Source organism: Protopterus annectens, chromosome 9.part0 (assembly GCF_019279795.1).
Source record: "Protopterus annectens isolate FY-2018-M chromosome 9.part0, PAN1.0, whole genome shotgun sequence".
Lineage (NCBI taxonomy): Eukaryota > Metazoa > Chordata > Ceratodontiformes > Protopteridae > Protopterus > Protopterus annectens.
The window spans coordinates 962226016-962247350 of record NC_056743.1 but is presented as its reverse complement, the minus strand read 5'-3'; the positions used below and the strand labels follow the sequence as shown (position 1 = coordinate 962247350).

Genomic DNA, 21335 nt, shown 5'->3' with positions numbered 1-21335 from the left:
CATCATGATGTCCCCAAACTGATCCCTTTTTCAAGGCCAAGGTACCCCTGGTTCTTCTATTCTTCTACTTAGCTTCTTGTTTGCTTTTCTTTTTTTATCAGTCAGGCATTCTCCTTTGGAACAATTGGAAAGGTTTCACTGGCAAAGTTTCTCTACAAGTTTTCTTATTGTCAGAAAAATAAGAACTAAAGTAACTTTCAACTTGCTGGCTTACTCTTTGTTGGCTAAAATTTTAATTTCTACCTTAGCTTGTTCTGCATCCAAAAATGTCTTCACTTCTAGAAGACAAAATATTCTGAAGACAGCTGGATATAACAATTTGATTCTCACTCCTGCCTCTCAGCATTCCCTAATTGCAGGATAAACTTGCTTCTTTTCTGTTCAGCAATAAGTAAATAATAAATAATCATTTTCTACAAACACTCTGGTGTCCCCAATATTTATACTCCCTCTTCTTCCACAGTTTTGTCAAGAGCAATGCTTTCTGCTGGTATTATTGCATCTTTTCTAACTCAGGTCTTGGCTGCGTTCTCATGGCCAGATTTGAGGCAACACACAATGTGTCCTCTGAATTAACAAATCCAGCACCTGTTGCTTTGCTGTACTTTCAAAAAAATAATGCAATCTATTCCTTCCAGTTTCTCCGGTACAGCAGAAAATCTAAGGTTTTCTCTGTGTGCCCTTCTCTTCCTACTCTACTTATTTTTGAAACAGTTCTTGAGAAGCCTTATGTTCAGCCGGTTCTTGCTTCATTTTAGCCTCTGATTTCTGCACTTTTATCAGCTCGACTGAAAAGCTACTTAAAACTTCTACTTTTAGCAGCCCTTTACCATTTGACTTTATATATTCCACTAATGTGTCACTTATACTTCTGAGTACATTTGATTTATGTGTCCCTAAATTAACTGACACCATCTCCTGTACTGAAGCTGTAATCTGAACCACTTTTTGCTGAACAGATGCAAGTTTTTTTTGAGCTAGAAATTTTTCTTTTCCTTTTCTAATTGATTTTCTAATATTTTCTTCAAATTTCTTCTTTGCTGATATCCACACAATGTAATTATTAGTCAATAACTGCACTTTATCCAAAATGATCGCTTTTATTGCCTTTTTAACAATTTCTCTTGAATGTTGAACTCTGGATGTTGGCAGTAATCAGCTGACAGTGCACAGGATTACTAATTTAAGATTCCTAGGTAGAGACTGATGAAAGGGAAGAGTATGATGATTATGTCTTTCAACACATAAATGTATTACTGTGCTGTGGAAGATGACATAATAATTGTGTTCCATTGTCCTTGATGGTTTGCTGTACATATTTATAAAAAATATACTTTAAAAATATTACTAGCCATCATGTTTAACTATATCCTGACTCACCTTGAACAATATAGGCACCCAGGTATGCAGCATCAGAAAAGGAGCAAAGCAACCGACCATGGAAAATATCTCTTTTAAGCTGCAGATATAAAAGATACCTGTAAGACAAAAGAAGCAAAATATATACTTTTACTATGCAAGTTACTTTGCCACAAGTTCTTACATGCATTTCACTGTATAGAAACGTATGTATTTATTATGTGTCATATTTATTTTATTATATCATATTTTTATTATAATCATATTACATTATATTAATTTTTCTCTCCCTACTGCACCACTAAATGGAAAATAATGTACACTACAAATGACTTAGATTCATATAGTCACATTGTAAATAAGATACATGATGTCATCTACAATGTGGTATGATTGTAAATATATAGACACTGCTAAAATATTCATGTATTCTGCAAATGTATACACACTGTTCAAAAATACCATATGCTCTATTAATAGTTGTATATTGTTTTTAGACTCCCATTCTATGTGTAACCTTGATAAATTCATAAAACATCTGAGGAGATTTTCTATCCAAGCATCCAGTGAAAAGGGGTTTAACTAAACCCAGTCAGATTTTCTTGGTAAACAATGGCAAAATAAAATCAATAATATTCATTATTTGTTAATTGGGTGAAGTAGCTGTCCTTGTCAGGACCACTTTAGCCACGACCCAGACCACAAGAGCATAAGAAAAATTATGGAAATTAAGTGTGATCAGTCACCCAGCATGGTTTTAGGAAAGGGAAGGCAGTGCAAGTTCCACACAATGAGCAAAGATTCTGGTTTGAACCTCAGACCCTGACCTGTTAGTAATAAACAACATCTACTAAGCCACTCCACTGCCCCAGATATTATACAGTAAGATCCACAAGATAAAATTCACTGTTTCCAAAAATAATCTCAGACCTTTATACTAATTCAGTGACTTACACCTATTTGAGAAATACACAAATGGAAGCTGCAGGCATCAACCTTGTGCCTGCAGCTTATGGTTTATTCATAGCTCATTGATTTGGCCACTACTGTACAATGTCAGTAAAAATCAGAAAAAAATCTTCAAAAGTGCTCCTGCTTTCCCAAATGAAGAAGTACACCAAGGAAAACATGGAAGGCAGAATTACATTTCATGGACAATACTGTCTTTCTATATTACAAAATATCACAATGGCTTTGCAGTTAAGACAAAACAATGTAATACACCGGCAAAAGTATTTACTTATATAAACATTTTCCAGTAAAGGGGGATACATATATAAATGGTCAACATCTTTATGTTTTATGGATAAGAGAACACCAGTAATAATGAAATAAAACAGCTTCAAGTATATTCAGTCACTATTCTAAAGCAAGGAAAATGTCCATGTTTAGAATAATTAAACCAATCAGTTTCTTGTTCCTGGTGCTCTGAGACATGCTGAATGGTCAGCCCTTCTCACCAGGATGAGACAAAGAATAATAATAAAGTAACAGAAGCAAGATAATAATCTAAAACTGTTGAGTGTATCACTGCATAAACCAACTAAGAACCAATACACCAGTGAAAGGATACTGTAGAAGGACACCTGATAACATAATGTAAAATCCACCAATTTATTAAATAAACCAAACCCGATTGTCAACAAAAATCATCAGTTGAAGCTTGACATATTTTTCATCCCAAATACAATACAAAACTGGACTTCCTCAGAACAATGCTTTACCATCAAATCTACTCCTCTCAAGTCTCTTTTTTGTTTTATGTTCTTCCACCTTTCACTGAACAATTATCCACATGTTCATGCTAATTCTCCTTCCTTACTGTTTCGCATTTTCAGTTAATACCACAAGAGTTTCAAAAAAATCTACTGCTATACCACAGAGACAAACCTTATATGAAGTACATAAACAATGTACACATTATAAGACCTATATTACCACAGAATATAGAAACCACAGTATTTAGCATAAATTATTAGGGCACTGAACTATATGACTGTGAACAATGGTTTTACACAGAAATGTATGCATTTGAAGCTTTACTCTGTGTTGGTAAACACATCATAAAATATCTGTTACCAGACAATTTTATCAGAAAGGACACAGATGTAAAATCAAATCAAATGAATGATGAAAGGGGAAGTGATTGCTCAACAGCTAAGATTTCTGATTCCAGTGACTCATTGCTGGAGCCTCACTATTAGATTTTGTTTTTGATGACTTCATGTGCTACACAGATGAACAGAGAACGACAGCCTTACTATATAACAAAGTCACTGTACTAACTTGTGGGTTCCATTTTTCAATATAGTACAGTACAATACTGTTTCAGGCTCTAGCTGAAAGCAGTTGCATCCTGTCAGTTTTGATTATCTATCTTTTGTTGAATGGGTTAGTCCCACATGACTGGTGTCCTCTTTTTAGGGGATGCAGGAGATGGTATTTATACTACTATGGGAAATTTGGCCAGGGCATTGGGGAACTTCCCCTACTGCTACGACACTAATGATGTGTGCGGCCATCAAGTGTAAGCTTCCATTCCATCCCTAGCACATTGGCAGCTGGGAGAACAACACTCAAAACATGGCGACCAAAGAAAAAGGAGTAGAGGTGAATGCCGACTCGGTAGAAATGTTTGTGCAGTTTGAAAAAGAAAAAGATGTTTGACAGAAGAAAAATGGAGATTAGCTTGAAGATTCAGAGGAGATATTTCAGCGGGAAGTATTTCAAGGCTCAAAACATGAAGAAATTGGAATTACAACTCTTTAGTTGGAAGGGTGGCAGGATGACATAGTAGAAAGTTTGATGGAGTAAAGTGAGACGGAGATGGGGGAGGAATTATAGTGGTGCAAAATGATGGAGAAAATAAACAAGGAAGAAGAACAGCAAATAAAGAAGACATCATTTGCAAAAGTAGTCAGAACACAAACAGAAGTGAAAAGGGAGAGAAAGAAGTCAGAAGAATTGGTGAAGAAGAAACGTGGTGAGAATTCAGAGTAAGGAAGAATTGGAAATGGACAGGAATGAAATATGGGACAAGATAGTTGTGCCTTTGGGCGTAAAGGCACAGGAGGTAAGAGCTTTTATTCTGATTAAAAGAGAGACTTATTGTGATATTTTTTGAGACTGCTGACATTTTAGAAATGTTTTGAAAGAATACAAAAAGAAAAAAGATATATATCCATGGAACAAATATAAAGTCTTTCTTTTCTCGAAAAACACAGAAAAAAGTTAATATAGAATTTCGGACAGAAGCTGAAAGAGAGACTGTAAAAAATACTTGAACTTTTATAATTAAGTAAAGACATTTCTAAAGTTATTGATAATAGAGGACTTTGGACAGGGTCTTTGGACTGTAATGTGAGAGTGAAAATGGCAAAATTGTACATCTTCCAAGCATGCTTAATGTTAATGGTCATAGAGCTATTGTTAATTATTGGGACAACACAGAAAATGTTTTTTTTTCTGTGGAAGGAGAGACATTTTGTAAATAACTGTGATGAAAAGAGATGTTATTCGTGGAAAAATTGGTCACGATGCCAAAAATTGCAGAAAAATATGTTATAAATGTAAGCAAGCATGACATGTATGGATGGATTGTGGGAAGGAGAAAAGATTACAGTGTGAGGTAGAAGAACAAAATAAAGAAATATAAATAAGAAGCAGCTATTGCAACAGAGAGAACTACAAAATGATAAAGGGAAAATAATGACATAAATCAAGAGGAAAATATGGATAATGCACAAAAAGGGAAAGGGGAGAAGGACAGCGGAACACAAGTTAGTTATAAAAAAGACATAAATTGGAAAATAGTTAAAAAGAAAAGTTCAATTTAGAAAAGAGGTAAAGACAGGAAAAGAAAATTTCAGGATTTAGGAATGAAAGTTAAAAAGAAAGGAAATGGATAAATAAACAATTTGTAGTAAATTAAAGAGAAGGACAATGACTAATCTTAGGCTTTTACCTGTCAATAGTATAAAGAATGTACTTAGGAGAACTGGAGTGATAGAATGGTGTAATAAGTGTGATGTACATTTTTTAGAAGATATTATGGTTTTAAATAAAAAAGAAATAGAACAAACAGAAACACTATGGTTAGGGGTATTATACAGAACTTAGGTTATGAAAATTGTACAGGTATTGCTTTATTGTATAGAAAGAGAATAACATTTTTGGATTATATACATTAGTTAACTTAAGAAGATTGACAGTAGACTTTAGAATGGAGGGTAAACTGTTTAGATTAATAACAATATATACATATGTGATACATAAAAGCGTGAGAAATTAGTTGGAGAAATATTAGACTATGTTATAGTAAATATGGATGTAACAGTAACAGAAAACTTTAATTGTGATTTAAGATGTAAAAAGCAAAAAAATACACTAGATAAGAAAGTAATGGAAGAAGTAGTAATGTGGAAAGCTAAAATTATTGAAGCTGTATAAAACTACATACTGAAGAGGAAAACTCCAGAGACATATTATTTTCTTTTATCTAAAACCATGAGAACTGTGATAGAAGAAGCAGTAGAACAGGTTTTCAGATAATTTAGCAATATGGATTGAAATAGATGAGAATAAAGAATAGAAAAAATCAGGAAAGGACATAAACCCCTATGTCACAAGATGGGGTGCCAACTGGCTTACAGACAGAACTCACACGGTAAGAATAGCGAGCTCCAGGTCCGACTCTAAACCAGTCACAAGTGGTGTCCCACAAGGCTCGGTCCTGGGACCCCTACTGTTCAGCATATACTTCTCAGAAGTACAGGCAAACACAGGAGGACTATGGCTAACCATGTTTGCCAATGACTGCAAACTGGGAGCCATAATTGACTCTCCGGCTGACACGGACATCCTCCAAAAGGGCCTTACTAAGACAGACACCTGGTGTCAAAGTCATGGCCTCATGCTAAATGCCAAAAAATGCATAGTCATCCCATTTGGGAAAAACAAAACACCCACGAATTACCACATAGGTGGCAGCCCCCTTAATACAGAAGAGGTAATAAGAGATCTAGGGACCCAGGTAGAGAGTAATCTGTCCTTTGACAATCATATTGCCAAAGTAGTTAGGAAATCCTTCTATGTGGCCCATCTAATTACTAAAGGGTTCACATCAAGAAATAAAGAGGTTATAGTGCCCCTCTACTCGTCACTCATTAGACCCATCATAGAGTACAATGCCCCATTTGGGATGTACTTCACAAGACACTTGCAACAGCTGGACAGACCACAAAAGTACCTCACCAAGAGGATTACTAGCCTGAAACATATGTCCTAGGCAACTGGACTGAAAAAAACTACAGCTGTACTCAGTGGCATATCGCTTACTCAGAGGTGATCTCTGCCTGACTTACAAAGCCACGTCCAACTCAGATTTGGACATGCTCCACCTAAAGAAATCCAAGTCACTGCGAGCCACGCACTCTAGTGAGCTAAACCTCGCCACAACAATAAATAGAACATGCTGGTGGGATAGATTCCTATCACAGAGGCTCCCCATGCTTTGGAACAAAATTCCAAATTACATCAGGCAGGGTCCTCACTAACACTCTTCAAGAGAAACCTTGACAAGTGGATGGGTAACAGAAAATACACCCCTGGGATCACTTCATTGGCTCTGCTTGAAAGAGGATCAGTTAATTAATCAGTGGGGCGGTGAAAGCCGACACACTCTGGCTAGGCTTATAAATGTTCTCGGGCAGATAGCCTAGTACCTACCTATGAACCTATAAGAGAATTAATGAAAAGGAATGGAATGTGGAAAGTCAAGAAGACATAACAATGTTACTGATGAATCATCTGACAATAAGAGATTTTTATAAAAATTGGTCAGAATGGTGGATAACCTTTAAAGAAAAATATAAAATAATGTATATCTCTGGGGAGTATGAGGATGGGGAATAGGAAAAGACAAGAAGATAAAAAAGAATATACAGAAATACAAAAACCTGTTTTAAATAGTCTTGATAGGAATGAAAGGGAATATTTTAGAAAAGAAGAATGGATTTATCAAAAGAGTCGAGAAAATTAAAGCTTTATTATATAAGCAAAATATTTTTACAAGGAAAAAGTAACAAGTATCACCATATTTAAGTACAAATGTAAAAGAAAAGAGTGGTATAATGAGAGAGATGAAAATTTAAAAAAAGGAAAAATTGAAAGACAACAGACATAACGACATAATTTTAATTGCAAATACTATACATCACAAACCATATTGACATAATTGTAGTTGCAAACATTATACATAATTTATAAACAATCCTGTCATTGTCAGTCAAACACTGGATAGTTCTTTCAAATTTTGCCTTCTTTAAACCTTGATCCTCCTCTGCATGTATTGCTCCCACAATTCCCATTTTTTTCTAAGAAATTTTCTCCTACCCTTTCCTAAAGATCCCAATTTCAGTTGTTTTATCTCTGTTACTATATTCAACCCTTCTAGTAAAGCTGGTTTAGACTCTGATTTCCATTTTCTAGTAATTGCTTTTTTAGCAGCCACCATAATTAGACTCAGCAAGGCCTTACTATGTCTATGCAATTCTGATTCTGTATCATACCTCAAAAAACTCATTTACTTAGTTACATCAATTTGTTCACCAGATATCTCTGACAGAGCAGTCTGCTGGGAATCTTTAAAGTCTGCCAACTCATTACGCTCCCAGAAAATATATTCCCAATTGCCTCTTTCCTCCCCATCACACCTCCATTTGCTATCTACCTGAGGCAAAATTCTTTGGAGTCTACTTAGGATATAACAATACAAATATAAACACTTCCAAGCAAAAATCCTAAATCTTCTAGACTTTGTTCATATTTGGGAGATATACATATATCCACCATTGGTTATTTGTGAATTGCTTATCCAATCTCTTTTCCCAATCCTTCCTAACCTCCTCTGATTGATTCATATAGTTATCAGGTAATATTTAGTATGCTCTACTAATTATTCATGTTTAACAGCAGTTTCTGTCCAGATTCCACTAAAAACTCTACCAGTGCTGCTCTTTCACTTAGAATCCCCCCTTTCTTTGCCTACACTCTGATGATATTAATCCTTGATAGGGAAGGCAATCTCTAGCCTGCAGTCCAAATAAATTTATGGCCTCTTCCCATTCTACGACCTTTCCCTTTCTAATTGTTCGCTCTCAATGCCTTGGTTCTTTTGTCAGTTTTCTCTAATAAATTCCAGCTCCCTCTTGCCTATTCTTTTTATCCCTAAATGTAGTCATCCCTATTGGCAGAATCTCCTTTCTCCAGTCCCATGTTGGCTTAGTTGTTAGAATACTTTCTGCTACTTTATGAATATAACATTCTGAATGGTTACTGTTATTCTCCTTAAGGATCTGCGTCCAAAATCACAGTCTCTCCTTGTTTCTTCGGATTTCCCCCAATTTCATCATCATCCCTTTCCACTTTGAATTACAGGCTTCTGCTTTTGCAATGTAAAGGAGCCTTAACTGTGTAGCTCTGAAATACCCCTTCAAATCAGGCAATTCCAAACTGCATTGTTCGGCTGGAAGAATCAGCTTATCCCACGTGACTCTTGCTGTCTTCCCTTCCCAGATACAATCTTTCAGCTCTTTATTAATTGCTATCCACAACTTCTCCTCTGGTTGATGAAAATATGCCTGACCTGTGTATAAAACTAAAGGGGCTAAAAACAGTTGAATTATTTGTATCTTGCAATCCATATCCATATAACAGGATTTCCAGTTTCTCATTTTTGTATTATCTTTTGTTTAGTGTCTTTCCACATATCCTTAACTGCCACACCAAAATCCTTTTTACTCCATATTCCTGAGTACTTCCTTCTATCATGTCCTCATAAATATAGATATTGCAGTACCAACTCATGTTGGGTACATAATTTAAAGCTATTGCTTTTGTTTTCGCTTCATTAATTTTGTATCCTGAAAAGATGTGAAACTGCATCAAAATGTTCCACAACACTGAAATGTACTTCTCTGGTTTTATCAGGTATAAAATAATATCATCTGCAAATACAGCCAGCTTTTCTTGACTAGCATACCAATTTTATCCTTGAATTTCTAAGTCTATTATTTTCTTTACCAAATGGTTCAAAATATAATACGAATAAAGGAAAAAGAGGACACTCCTGCCTAGTTCCTCTGCTCAAACAGAAATTATCGTACTGGAACCCACCCACTTTAATTTTTACCTCAGATCTCTCATATATCCTTCTAATCAACTTTGTCATTTTTATCAGGGAATGAAAATGTTTCCATTGCCCTGCTCATAAACTCCAAACTTATTCTGTCAAATGCTTACTCTGCATCAAAACCCACCAACAACAGCAATATGTTCTTACATTCAGTTTCCCTCTGGATCATCAATGTTCTGTTAATTTTGTCAAATGTTTAATAAAGGAATTAATTATGGAGAAATATGTAAGGGTGTTATGAGATTCTATGAAAGAAAGCAGAAAAGAAGGAGATTAAAAACTGGAGATCAAAATGTTGAATAATAATGATTATAAACTATAAAATTTAATACAAGAAAGATTAGAAAATAAGTTGAATTATATAATGAAAGAAGATATTTGTACGTTAAAGGAAAGGGAAGCCAAGAGTTATTAATGATAATTATGGAAATAGTTGATTATATTAAGAAAGAACAAAAATAAAAATTAAAAGTGCCTGGCATAAATAAAGCATTTGATTCAACAGAGCATAACATCTTATGGTAAATAGTGGAAGAATATAATTTTAGTATAAAGATCATGAAAGTATGTGAACCAGTATATAAAAATACTAAAATAAGAATATTAGTAAATGGTTGGCTACCTGCAGAAATAGAGATGAAAAGAGGTGTAAAACAAGGATGTTCAATAAGCAATATTTTGTTCATAATAGTTATGAACAGTTGATAAAAGGATTAAATGAATTACATAAAAGTAAATGTGTAATATTAACAGCTAAAATTTAAGAAGAAAGGAAAAAGGTAATCATAAATGTACATGACAGCTTGCAAGTAGGACTAAGCATTAATAAAGAAAAAATGTAAGGGTGTATGAGGTGATAAAATGTTGGACGTGATATGGTTTGGAGAAGAAAATATCAGTGCTAGAGATTTTGAAAAACATGATGCATTGAAGGAACAATGGGAAAATATGAGAGATTTAAATGAGACTTAGTATTATATGGAATAGGGATAGATTATCCTTAGTAAGGAAGTATATTTGATACACACAATATGGATGGGAAAATGATTGTATGTAGCTATTATATATATCAAGCAACAGAGACCTCCAAAGCAGAAACGCATGCAACCTCCACACTCCAACACAACCCAAATGACACATAGCCCACAAACTCAGCGTGCCACTCAAGCACAGCCCATAAGGCATAACAACGTACCCAACACTCTAGTCATAGGTGACTCTATAGTCAGGCACACTGATGTTCCACTCACCAGGCTAAACAAGGAGAAAGTTACTGTCAGCTGCCTGTCGGGTGCCAGGATCCACCACATAATGCACGCACTCACATCACTCCACAACAAGTACAAATATGACTCTGTCATTGTCCATGTTGGTGTGAATGACCTGACACATACCTCCCTGGACTGCATGAAAAGAGACATGGAGGAGCTCTCTGATCTTGTATCCCAGGCAGGTATGACCCTAGCCCTGAGTAGCACCCTGCCATCACCCAGAATGATACCACAGTACAAGGACAAAATGATTGACTTCAACAACTGGCTAAGCTTCTGGTATCATTCTAAGGGGATTCAGTATCTGTCTGCCTGGGATGACATGATCGACAGACCACAATGCTTTGCCAGAGATGGCCCGCACCTGTCGCCCTTGGGATTCTGGATACTGGCTAAGGCTCTTGCCACTCCTATAGTGCCTTTTTAGGCAAGTTTCAAATGACAAATTCACCACCATAATAGGTACAAGCAAGCAAAATCTGAGTGTAATGCTACTCAATGCTAGACGTCTAAACCTCAAAATGCATTCACTCGAGGCACTCCTTAAAATGGAGAACATCGACATCTGTGCAGTGACAGAGACCTGGTTCAAGGCTACAGAGAGTACCCCTGCATTACCAGGCTATAATTCATACCACACCTTTCGGCCACCTAACCTGGACCGAAACGCTAAAGGTGGAGGTGTGTTCATATCCATTAAGGATATCCACACCTCCAGGCAAGTTGCTCAGCATAATGCATCCGAGATTATCCAAGTGCAACTAACTCTGGGCAAGACCACAATCCAAACTGTAATTTGCTACAGATCCCTCACCATGCCCTAGGATTCCTACTCCTCATTTCTTGATACACTGGAAAATATTAGGGTACAACCCAACCCCCTAATAATGGGCAATTTCAACTATCCCACCATTAACTGGGAAAACTACTCACGTACCAACTCATTTGCTCAACATTTTCTGGAATTCATAAATTCCAATGCCGTGAATCAACTTATCCACACCCCCACCAGGGGCAATAATATCCTAGACCTGGTCATTACCAACATGGGTGACCGGTGTTCCACACCAGAGATAATTTTTTTATTGGTCAGATCCAACCACAAGCTAATCAGCTTAGACATCCACATCCCCCCCCCACCCCCCATTAGGGAAACCACCGTAAAAAATTTCTCCAAAGCCAACTTCACGTTTCTTAAGACAGAAGTGGCAAACTTCACGGCACCCATGCAGACGGACAATAGAGGTATGACTGCTGAATCCTACACAAATGCACTTTATAAGCACTTACACGAGTGTATGGATTGTGCTATCCCTAACAGAACCAAGATGCTATCCTCCAAAAAAGCCAATCTGGTGGTCCACTGCCATGAACAAACTCTACAACAGAAGAAAGAAACTGTTGCAAAAGAGAGTAAAATCCCATGACTGGAAGAGCTCTCTGGTCAGCCTCAGTAAGAAGCTGAGATCCCTCATAAAATCCTCCAAAGCTAGTTATGAAAACAAAATCGCCACTGATTCTAAAGACAACCACATAGCATTATATAGCTATGTCAAGAATTTCAATGACAACACTCAGATCTGCTCTGAGTTACAACACAATGGCACTAAATATACATAACCAACTGATATTGCCACCATCCTGCCAGATAGGTTCAGTGCTAACTTTACCCCCCCCCAACCCCCTAAAGGGCCCATCTCTATACCGGAAGAATGCAAAGTTCCCAACATCCCAGGCTGCATTCTACATGAACTACAGAATGAACTGGCACCCCACCTAAGCACAATGTTCAATCATAGCCTTACCTCAGGCTTTGTGCCCACTGAATGGTGCACAGTGATGGTTATCCTGCCCCACAAAGGGGGAGCCACCATGGACCCTGGGAACTACTGCCCCATTAGCCTAACGAGCCTGGTCTGCAAGGCCATGGAATGTATCATCACGGAACGTATAAAACAAAGACATCGGTAGTCTCCAAACTCTGGACCCCACCCAGTTCGGGTTTGTAAAAGGCAGATCATGTCTCCTAAACCTGACTGACTTCTTTGAAGCAGTCACCAAAGCTGTAGACAAGGATAAGGTGGTTCACACAGTCTATCTAGTTCTTGCCAAGGCTTCTGACACCATCCCCCACGCTGGAATTATAGATAAAATCACTAAACTAGGTATAAATCCCTATGTCACAAGATGGGTTGCCAACTGGCTCACTGTCAGAACTCACACTGTGAAAGTAGCAGACTCCAAACCCGACTTCAGACCAGTGACAAGTGGAGTACCACAGGGTTTAGTCCTGGGTCCTCTCCTGTTTGGTATATACTTTTCTGAAGTACAGACTAACACAGAAGGTTTTTGGCTAATGAAGTTCGCAGATGACTGCAAACTAGGAGCTACAACTGAAACTCCTAATGATGTGGACATCCTACAAAAGGGTCTCAATGAGACAGATGCCTGGTGTCAAAGCCATGGCCTCAAGCTCAATGCCAAAAAGTGCACTGTCATCCCCTTTGGTAAAAACTCTGTACCTATGAGCTACCACATAGGTGGTAGCCTATTTAACACCGAAAGTGTGATAAGAGACCTTGGGACACAGGTGGACAGTAGTCACTCCTTTGATAATCACATCGCCACAGTAGTCAGGAAATCCTTCTATGTGGCACACCTCATCAGAAATATTTCTCATCCAGGAAAAAAGACGTCATTGTTCCCCTCTACTTGTCACTCATTAGACCCATTATAGAATACAATGCCCCTTTTAGTATGTACCTCACAAAACATCTACAACAACTGCAAAGGCTGCAGAAATACCTCACAAAGAGGATTACTGGCCTCAAACAGATGCCCTACACAGACCGTCTCAAAAAACTCCAGCTTTACTCCGTCACATATCGCCTACTCAGCGGCGATCTCTGCCTAATATACATAGCTATGTCAAACCCAGAGTTGTTGGACATGCTCCACTTAAAGAAATCCCAATCCTTCTGAGCTACATGCTCTAGGGACCTAAACCTTGTCACCACAATAAACAGAACATGCTGGTGGGATAGATTCCTGTCCCAGAGACTTCCCATACTCTGGAACAAACTACCTATCTATATCAGCACTCTTCAAGAAAAATCTTGATGATTGGATGGGAAATAGGAAATTACCCCAAGGATCACCTCTGTGGCTCTGCTCGACAGGGGCACAGGAAAATAATTTTCTTGGGTGGCAAAAGCCAGGGTACCTTTTTAGCTAGGGCCGATAGCCTATTACCTGCCTATGAACATTATATATATATATAAAATACATATATAAGTATATGTGTATATATATATATATATATATATATATATATATATATATATATATATATATATATATATACACACACTACCAGGAGAAATGGAGAAACAGTTTAGCAAAACTATGTTTCAGTTTAAATTATCTGGGGATCTAGAATAAATCCGGTCAAAGGGGGTTTTATATATGGATAAGGAGGAAGGGGGGTTGGGTCTTCTGAATCAGATAATATATTGAGCCTCACTACATTTGTATACGGTCTTGAAATGGATACATGGAAAGGAAAATAAGTTGGTGATAAGTATATTTAAGGAAAAATATAAGAGAGAGAATGGCATCTAATTAAAATGAATAAAAGGGAGAAGGAATAGAGAAATGAAGAAATAAGAATGTATCAAGAAATAATAAAATTGTGTAAATTAACAATGGAAGGAATACAAGAAAGTACAAAAATGTAATATTCCAAAATTATTGTATAAACCCATGGGAACATTTAACAGAGGAAAAGGTAAATGCTATAAAGACAACAAACAGTGTATGAAAAAGTGTATGACAAGATTTCTTATGGAGGTTACAAATTAATAAGTTGTCAGTGAAAGGAAATATGCCTTATAAAAATTAGATGAAATTTATGTGAAAAATAATAGAAAATAAAATAGTCAAAGAATTACAAGATTATAAACAGAACTGAAAACAAAAGTCAAAACAGGATGTCTCTGTGCAGCCTACGAATCAAAACAAACCAACTTGAAGAAAAGTAAGGCTCACGTAGCATCTGACCCTTGAAACAAAGCTACTAGACCACAAAGACTCTCCACAAAATAATCAACCAAAATTAATAAAAGCTGACTTCATCATAAATATATGGTTAACAAATTAACCCATTTAAATATTTTTCAATCAAAATCATGTCAAGATTCATTTAATCCTTTTACAGCATTGTTTTAAAACATCCTATTAATTAATAACATTCTGAAAAAAAAAATTGTTAAACTATTATTTCGAAAAATCATAATTAACTAAAAACTGCTGTCATGTTGTGATTATGAATGTTCTTAACTTTTTTTGACAAACCTGTGCTTTTATATGGGATGCCACCATCATTGTAAGGTACAGTGAGATGTTCGGAGTAGGGTTTGGTATAGCTGTGGACTCACATATCATTCTAAAAGTGTCACCACAGTGAGTGTTGACTGCACACACAGTTGACTTTAGTAAGACTAGAACCCCTACCTACCTATTTATAAAGCACAGTACTTCATGCAAGCGTCACAGCACAAGTCTGACTTTTACAATGCTGCAGGATGATTCATAGTTGATGCCATCAGCACTGGATGTTTGAGAGAAGATTTTGGGAGTCCTATATAAAATGGATGTGTAGGCATGTGCAACTGTCATAATATTGGTACTCCATGGGATTGTACTGATGACTGCAGGATATGCAGTTATGCTTTTCTGACTAGAAACACACACACACACACACACACACACACACACACACACACACACACACACACACAAAAAACACACACACACACACCAGTCATCTGCAGTGAGATTTGAACCCCTACCTAACTAAATATACCAGCTAGCAAACTCAGAAGTTAATGCAAGCAACATGGTACAAGTCTGACTTTTACAGTGCTGCAGGAGAGTTTATAGTGGATGATGTAAGCACTGGATGTTGGACAGAAGATGTTGTGAGGCTTATATGAAATGGATGTGTAGCCATGTACAACTGTCAAAATATTGGTTCTCCATGGAATTGTACTGACAACTGCAAAATACACAGTTATGCTCTTCTGACTAGACAGAGACACACACACATCAGTCGACTGCAGTGAGCTTAGAACCCCCACCTAACTAGGTACACCAGCTAGAGAACTCAGTACTTAATGCAAGTGCCACAGCAAAAGTCTGACTTTTACAATGCTGCAGGACAACTTATAGTGGATGACGTCAGCACTGGATGTTTGAAAGAAAATATTGGAAGGTCTATATGAAATGGATGTTTTGGCATGCACAACTGTTATACTACTGGTACTCAGTGGGATTGTACTGATGACTGCAGGATACACAGTTATACTTTTTTGACTAGACACACAGAAACACACACACACACACACACACACACACACACACACACACACACACACACACACACATACACACACACACGTTGTCTGCAGAAGATTAGAAACCCTACCTAGGTACAACAGCTAGAGAACTCAGTATTTAATGCAAGCACTATGGCACAAGTCTGACTTTTACAATGCTGCAGAACAGTTTATAGTGGATGATGTCAGCAGTGGATGCTTGAGAGAAGATGTTGTAAGGCCTATATGAAATGGATGTGTAGGCATTTACAATTGTCAAGATACTGGTACTCCATAGGATTGTACTAATGACTGCAAAATACACAGTTATGCTCTTCTGACTAGACAGACACACACACACACACACACACACACACACACACACACACACACACACACACACACATACACACACACACACACACAGCAGTTGGCTGCAGTGAAATTAGAAATCCTACCTAACTAGGTACACCAGATAGAGAGCTCAATACTTAATGCAAGCGCCACAGCACAAGTCTGACGTTAACAATGCTGCAGGACAATTTATAGTGGATGATGTCAGCACTGGATGTTTGAGACAAGATATTGGGAGGCCTATGTGAAATGGATAAATGGATGTGTAGGCATGTACAACTGTCAAAATACTGGTACTTCATAGGACAGTATTGATGACTGAAGGATACACAATTATGCTCTTCTAACTAGACAGATGGATGGACACACACACACACGCACACACGCGCACACACACACACACACACACACACACACACACACACACACACACACACACACACTTGACTGCAGTGAAATTAGAACCCCTCCCTAAGTACACTGACTAGAGAAGAAAGTATCTAATGCAAACACCATGGCCCAAATCTGACTTTTACAATGCTGCCGAACAATTTATTGTGGATGACATCAGTATTGGATGTTTGCGAGAAGATGTTAGGACAGCTATCTGAAATGGATGGCTAGCCATGTATAACTGCCAAGATATTAAAGATCTGCATGTTACCAAATTGATGAGTGTGCAAAGTGTACCAATTGCTGTTGTCTTTCTAATGTGCAGGTATACCTTAAAAAGACAGTGTTGCAAACAGCTGTACACACGACTACAAGTATTGGAAAATCTGAGTGGATATTGTCAGTATAAAGATGTACATGGCATACGGGAAAGCATTTTTGTATATGTCTGCAGTGTAGTTGATAGATTTGGGAGCAAGTACTGAGAGACCACGTTTCAAGTGCATGGGTGCTGGTAACACATTACTACAGTGTAAATATGGGTTCTTTCCTTAAAAAGTGTCTTCCTTTGTTTGTGTTTTTCCACATACTTTCATGAGATGAAGACTAAATGCACAGTAAACGTAAGTTATACATGCTAATGTGCACTTTCCATAGTGCAGCACCAAGCAGCTGGTGTGCGTAATCAATTACAACGTGTTTGCACATACGAGATACCCATTTATACTGCTTTCCCCATTTGTGCATAGTTAAGTGGCAAGTAAACGTGAACCTCTGCTTCACTGAGAAAATTATGACAGTTCTACTGGTTTGCTTATCTCCGTGCAAACACGTGAAGTGGAGAAAAATAGCAATCAGCACTGTGGATAGTAATGAGTGTAAGAAACACACCTCCTGCCTAGCTGACTCTATAGAACAGGTGTAAATGCACTGACAGATTACTTTTGGAGCCCAGATGATACACGGTTCAAATCTGGGTGTATCTAATTGTTTTAAATTTGTATTCATAATGCAATGAAATAATTCTTTATTCTACTTTCACTGTGTGCAGTGTGTTTAAGCAGCACTGTGTGAAGGTAACTGCAGTAGTGAACAGCTGTTTACTGTCGCTCGGCATTGCTGCATGATGCCAAATGCCACCCAAATGCAAAGAACAAAAAGTAAAGGGCTTCACTGGGTTGTTTTCATGTATGTGTTTGTGATTCTATTTTTTACCATATTAAAGGTGTTAAAATGGGGTACATAGGAACATGGTGAAATGGGGGTCAAGCAGGGGAAAGAACAAAGGGAAACCAGTATAGGAATGTGCAGGAGGCAGGTAGGAAAGAACCACAGCTATCCACTTCTTCAACAGTGTAAAATTATAATATGTAGAGACTGTTAGCTGAATTTGGACTACCACCTCAACAAAGAGGGGTGACAACAACACAATCATGTTGTATAGCCAACTGGATTGAATCAAGTGTGTCCAGAAGACACATGTGCGAAGTGAGCAGCTGTGTATGGGACAATATTTTTTGTGGGACATGTGCCCATTTTTTTTTTACTTTAGTAAGAGAGGAAATGTTGGATAAGGGACATAGGTATTAAGTAGATTAGGGAAGCTGCAAATAAACAGGACAAACAAGACAGAGGGAAGGTGAGGGACACCACAGGTTGGGGGACACTATGAATAGGGTTAGGGAGAGATACCCATGCCTGTCAAACATGGGGACAGTGAGAATCTAGTCCTCACCCACAGGACTGTCATCACTGTCCCCTTACTCTTCTGGCTGTTGGAGTGTTCGATGTCTTCTCCTACAGACCATAAGTGACTATCCCAGAGCATCCTCTCCATCCAATGTAGGTGTGCACCAGTGTTGCCCTGCACAACCCTACACAACATGCCTAGCACCTCCTAGATGGTGATAAAATTGCCACCTCTGCCAGTACTTTCAGACGGTATCACAGCACCAACTGCCAGGGTAGTGCTACCTGATGTGGACAGCCCAGGTTGTGCAGGGGCAACAGAGGCAGTACTGCCAGGTTGGGTCCCAGATGTGCTAGGAGCCAGTGTAGCAGGGGAAGGCTGAGATATGGGGGTTGGTCTACTTTCCTGTGCTGTAAAGCATTTTGTGATTTTTTTCAGGGATGGATGACATGGAAACATTTTGACCACATATAGAAAAATAAAAAAGAGATTTCGAGTTGGAGTAAGAAGAAAAAAAAAAGAAATAATTAGTACCAACATATGTGACATACAATGAATTATCTCAATACTAAGGTATTTATCTGTACTTTCACATTTAAGTATACTTCTTAACAATTACAAACTAGAAGTAATGATTGCTTAAAGTAATCTTTGCAATGTTCATATATTGCACATATGATTGGTCAAATTATACAGATTAAGTTATCAGCAGGGCATTTATGCCACTTTTGCTGAAATTAAATTATGTAATATTTTTAAAAGATTTTATTACATATTTGTTACTTGTGGTTTTTGAACCCACAACGTCCGACAACAGTATTAGACTTGACTCCTACAGTTGGCTTGTGCTATAGACTGAAGCACGCATGCTTGCTTTTACAGTTAGGGTATGCATGCTTACTTTGCTACTACTGTATAGAAGGGCAATACTTTAGCTAAAATAATAGTTATGTTGTGTCCCCCTTGCTTCCGTCAGTCTATCTAGGTGCTCAGCATGGGCTTTCCTGTTTGCCAGATGTCCAGATTAGCTGTGGAAGGAAAAAAAGAGAAAAAGAGAAGAGCATTATGCATACCAGTCCTGACTATATGCATTTTTCTATCTAATATAAATTCTCTTTATCTGTATACTTACCCAACTGTGGGATATCAGCTATCCTAAACTCATACAGCCACTGGTTAAGTATATCCCACTTGCACCTTTTGAGGTCATTATAGTGATGCCTACACTGGTTTTTAGTGGGTGGAATACCATTCGCAGTGCAGGTAGCCTTGGCCAGACTATCCCATGCCTCAGACTTGTACTGGGAGCCGGTATAGTCCCCATGCAGCAGCCTTTGGCTGCAATGCTTTACAAGGAGTCTAATAAAAATTCTGGACTCCTTCATACCTCACCTCTTATCCCTAGGTTCAGCACCTTCCCTTTTAGCTCCAGACTTGTCTGATCAGGGCAAATAACAACAGTAAATAGTGCTTTCCACCAATTCTTGATATTGCACTTACTGCCAGTACGCAAACCCGAACAATGATGCCAACTGTGTTTGAATGACGTTATGTGGAGAAAAGCAGCTCATGAACTAAGAAGGGTAATGTGACAATAGGCATTAGCTTTTGGTTTGGATGCTGCTGTACTTGTTACTTGAGTTAACTTTGCAGACATGAATTGGAGGTATAAATTATATGACATGACTGATAAAATTAATTTCTACAACGTGGGATTCAAACCTATACATTAAAGACAAAACATATTCTTCCATTTAGGTGATTTTCCCCCTTGCCACAGAAGAAGTGCTTGTTGAACATGCTCATTATTTATATATAAATACACATGACAGAGTGAGGGTTACCCAGGTAGGTGCGTGACCTGACAAGATCCTGGTTTATACATTCCTGTATGTATGAGTATCACTGGGGTATGAATGCCATCCAAGGCCAGAGATGATTATAAGTACAGACACATAATGTTCATTATGCTCTCAGTTAGACTTATAATTCATACGAGCTCCATTAATAAACATACTTACTGTTATTTATAATTATGTTTGAATTTTTTTGTTGTTTAAAATTGAGTGGACAAGCATTAATAAAATTGGGAGTTTTGCTAGATTAGAATCCAGGCTCACCTATATTGCAGCCCTACACTTACACCTGTTGCCACAGGAACAGTTAAGAAACAGTTGCACATTTTGGTATTCATTTTTAAGTATGTGTATTAACTGCTGCGCAACCTTAGTTAGCGTGTTTGAGTGGTGGCAAACCATAGAGGATACAATGTATCCATTTTGAAATTGTCTGCTGTCTGCTTGTTGTCTGCAAGTATTCTGGACCTGCAGGTATTGGGGAAGGTTGCTAATCGCCACGCAATGCCGATTAGAGGGTTTGTGTGATGGAAAGTAAAAGATGCAACAATGTATCCTTTTTGAAATCGAGAATGTCTGCATCCTATCTGCAGGTATTCTGTATGTTTCGTGTGTGGGCCATTAGTCCAGGTTTGTGTGACATTAAGCGGCACACAAACATGACAGGCACAACTAAATTTGTTTTATCTGTGTGAGCAGTGTTTCTTAGGGTTCATTCTTAAACAAAACAAATGTGGTGCTTGAACTGTGATCTACAGATAGTATATACTGTATATATTATGGTGTGTATCACAATGTTTAGCAGATGTGCCACACACACACATAATTCACAGTTGGAGTTTA

General features: G+C 37.7%; 1 protein-coding gene across 1 annotated transcript in view; it reads right to left on the bottom strand.

Annotated features, from left to right (window-relative positions):
- The window catches only part of FRMD3 (FERM domain containing 3), a 1518736-nt gene that overhangs the window by 867992 nt on the left and 629409 nt on the right, over window positions 1-21335 (bottom strand). Inside the window, exon 4 of the mRNA XM_044082188.1 lies at window positions 1381-1478. Coding sequence (XP_043938123.1) covers window positions 1381-1478 — 98 coding nt within the window. The remainder of the gene's footprint in view (window positions 1-1380; window positions 1479-21335) is intronic.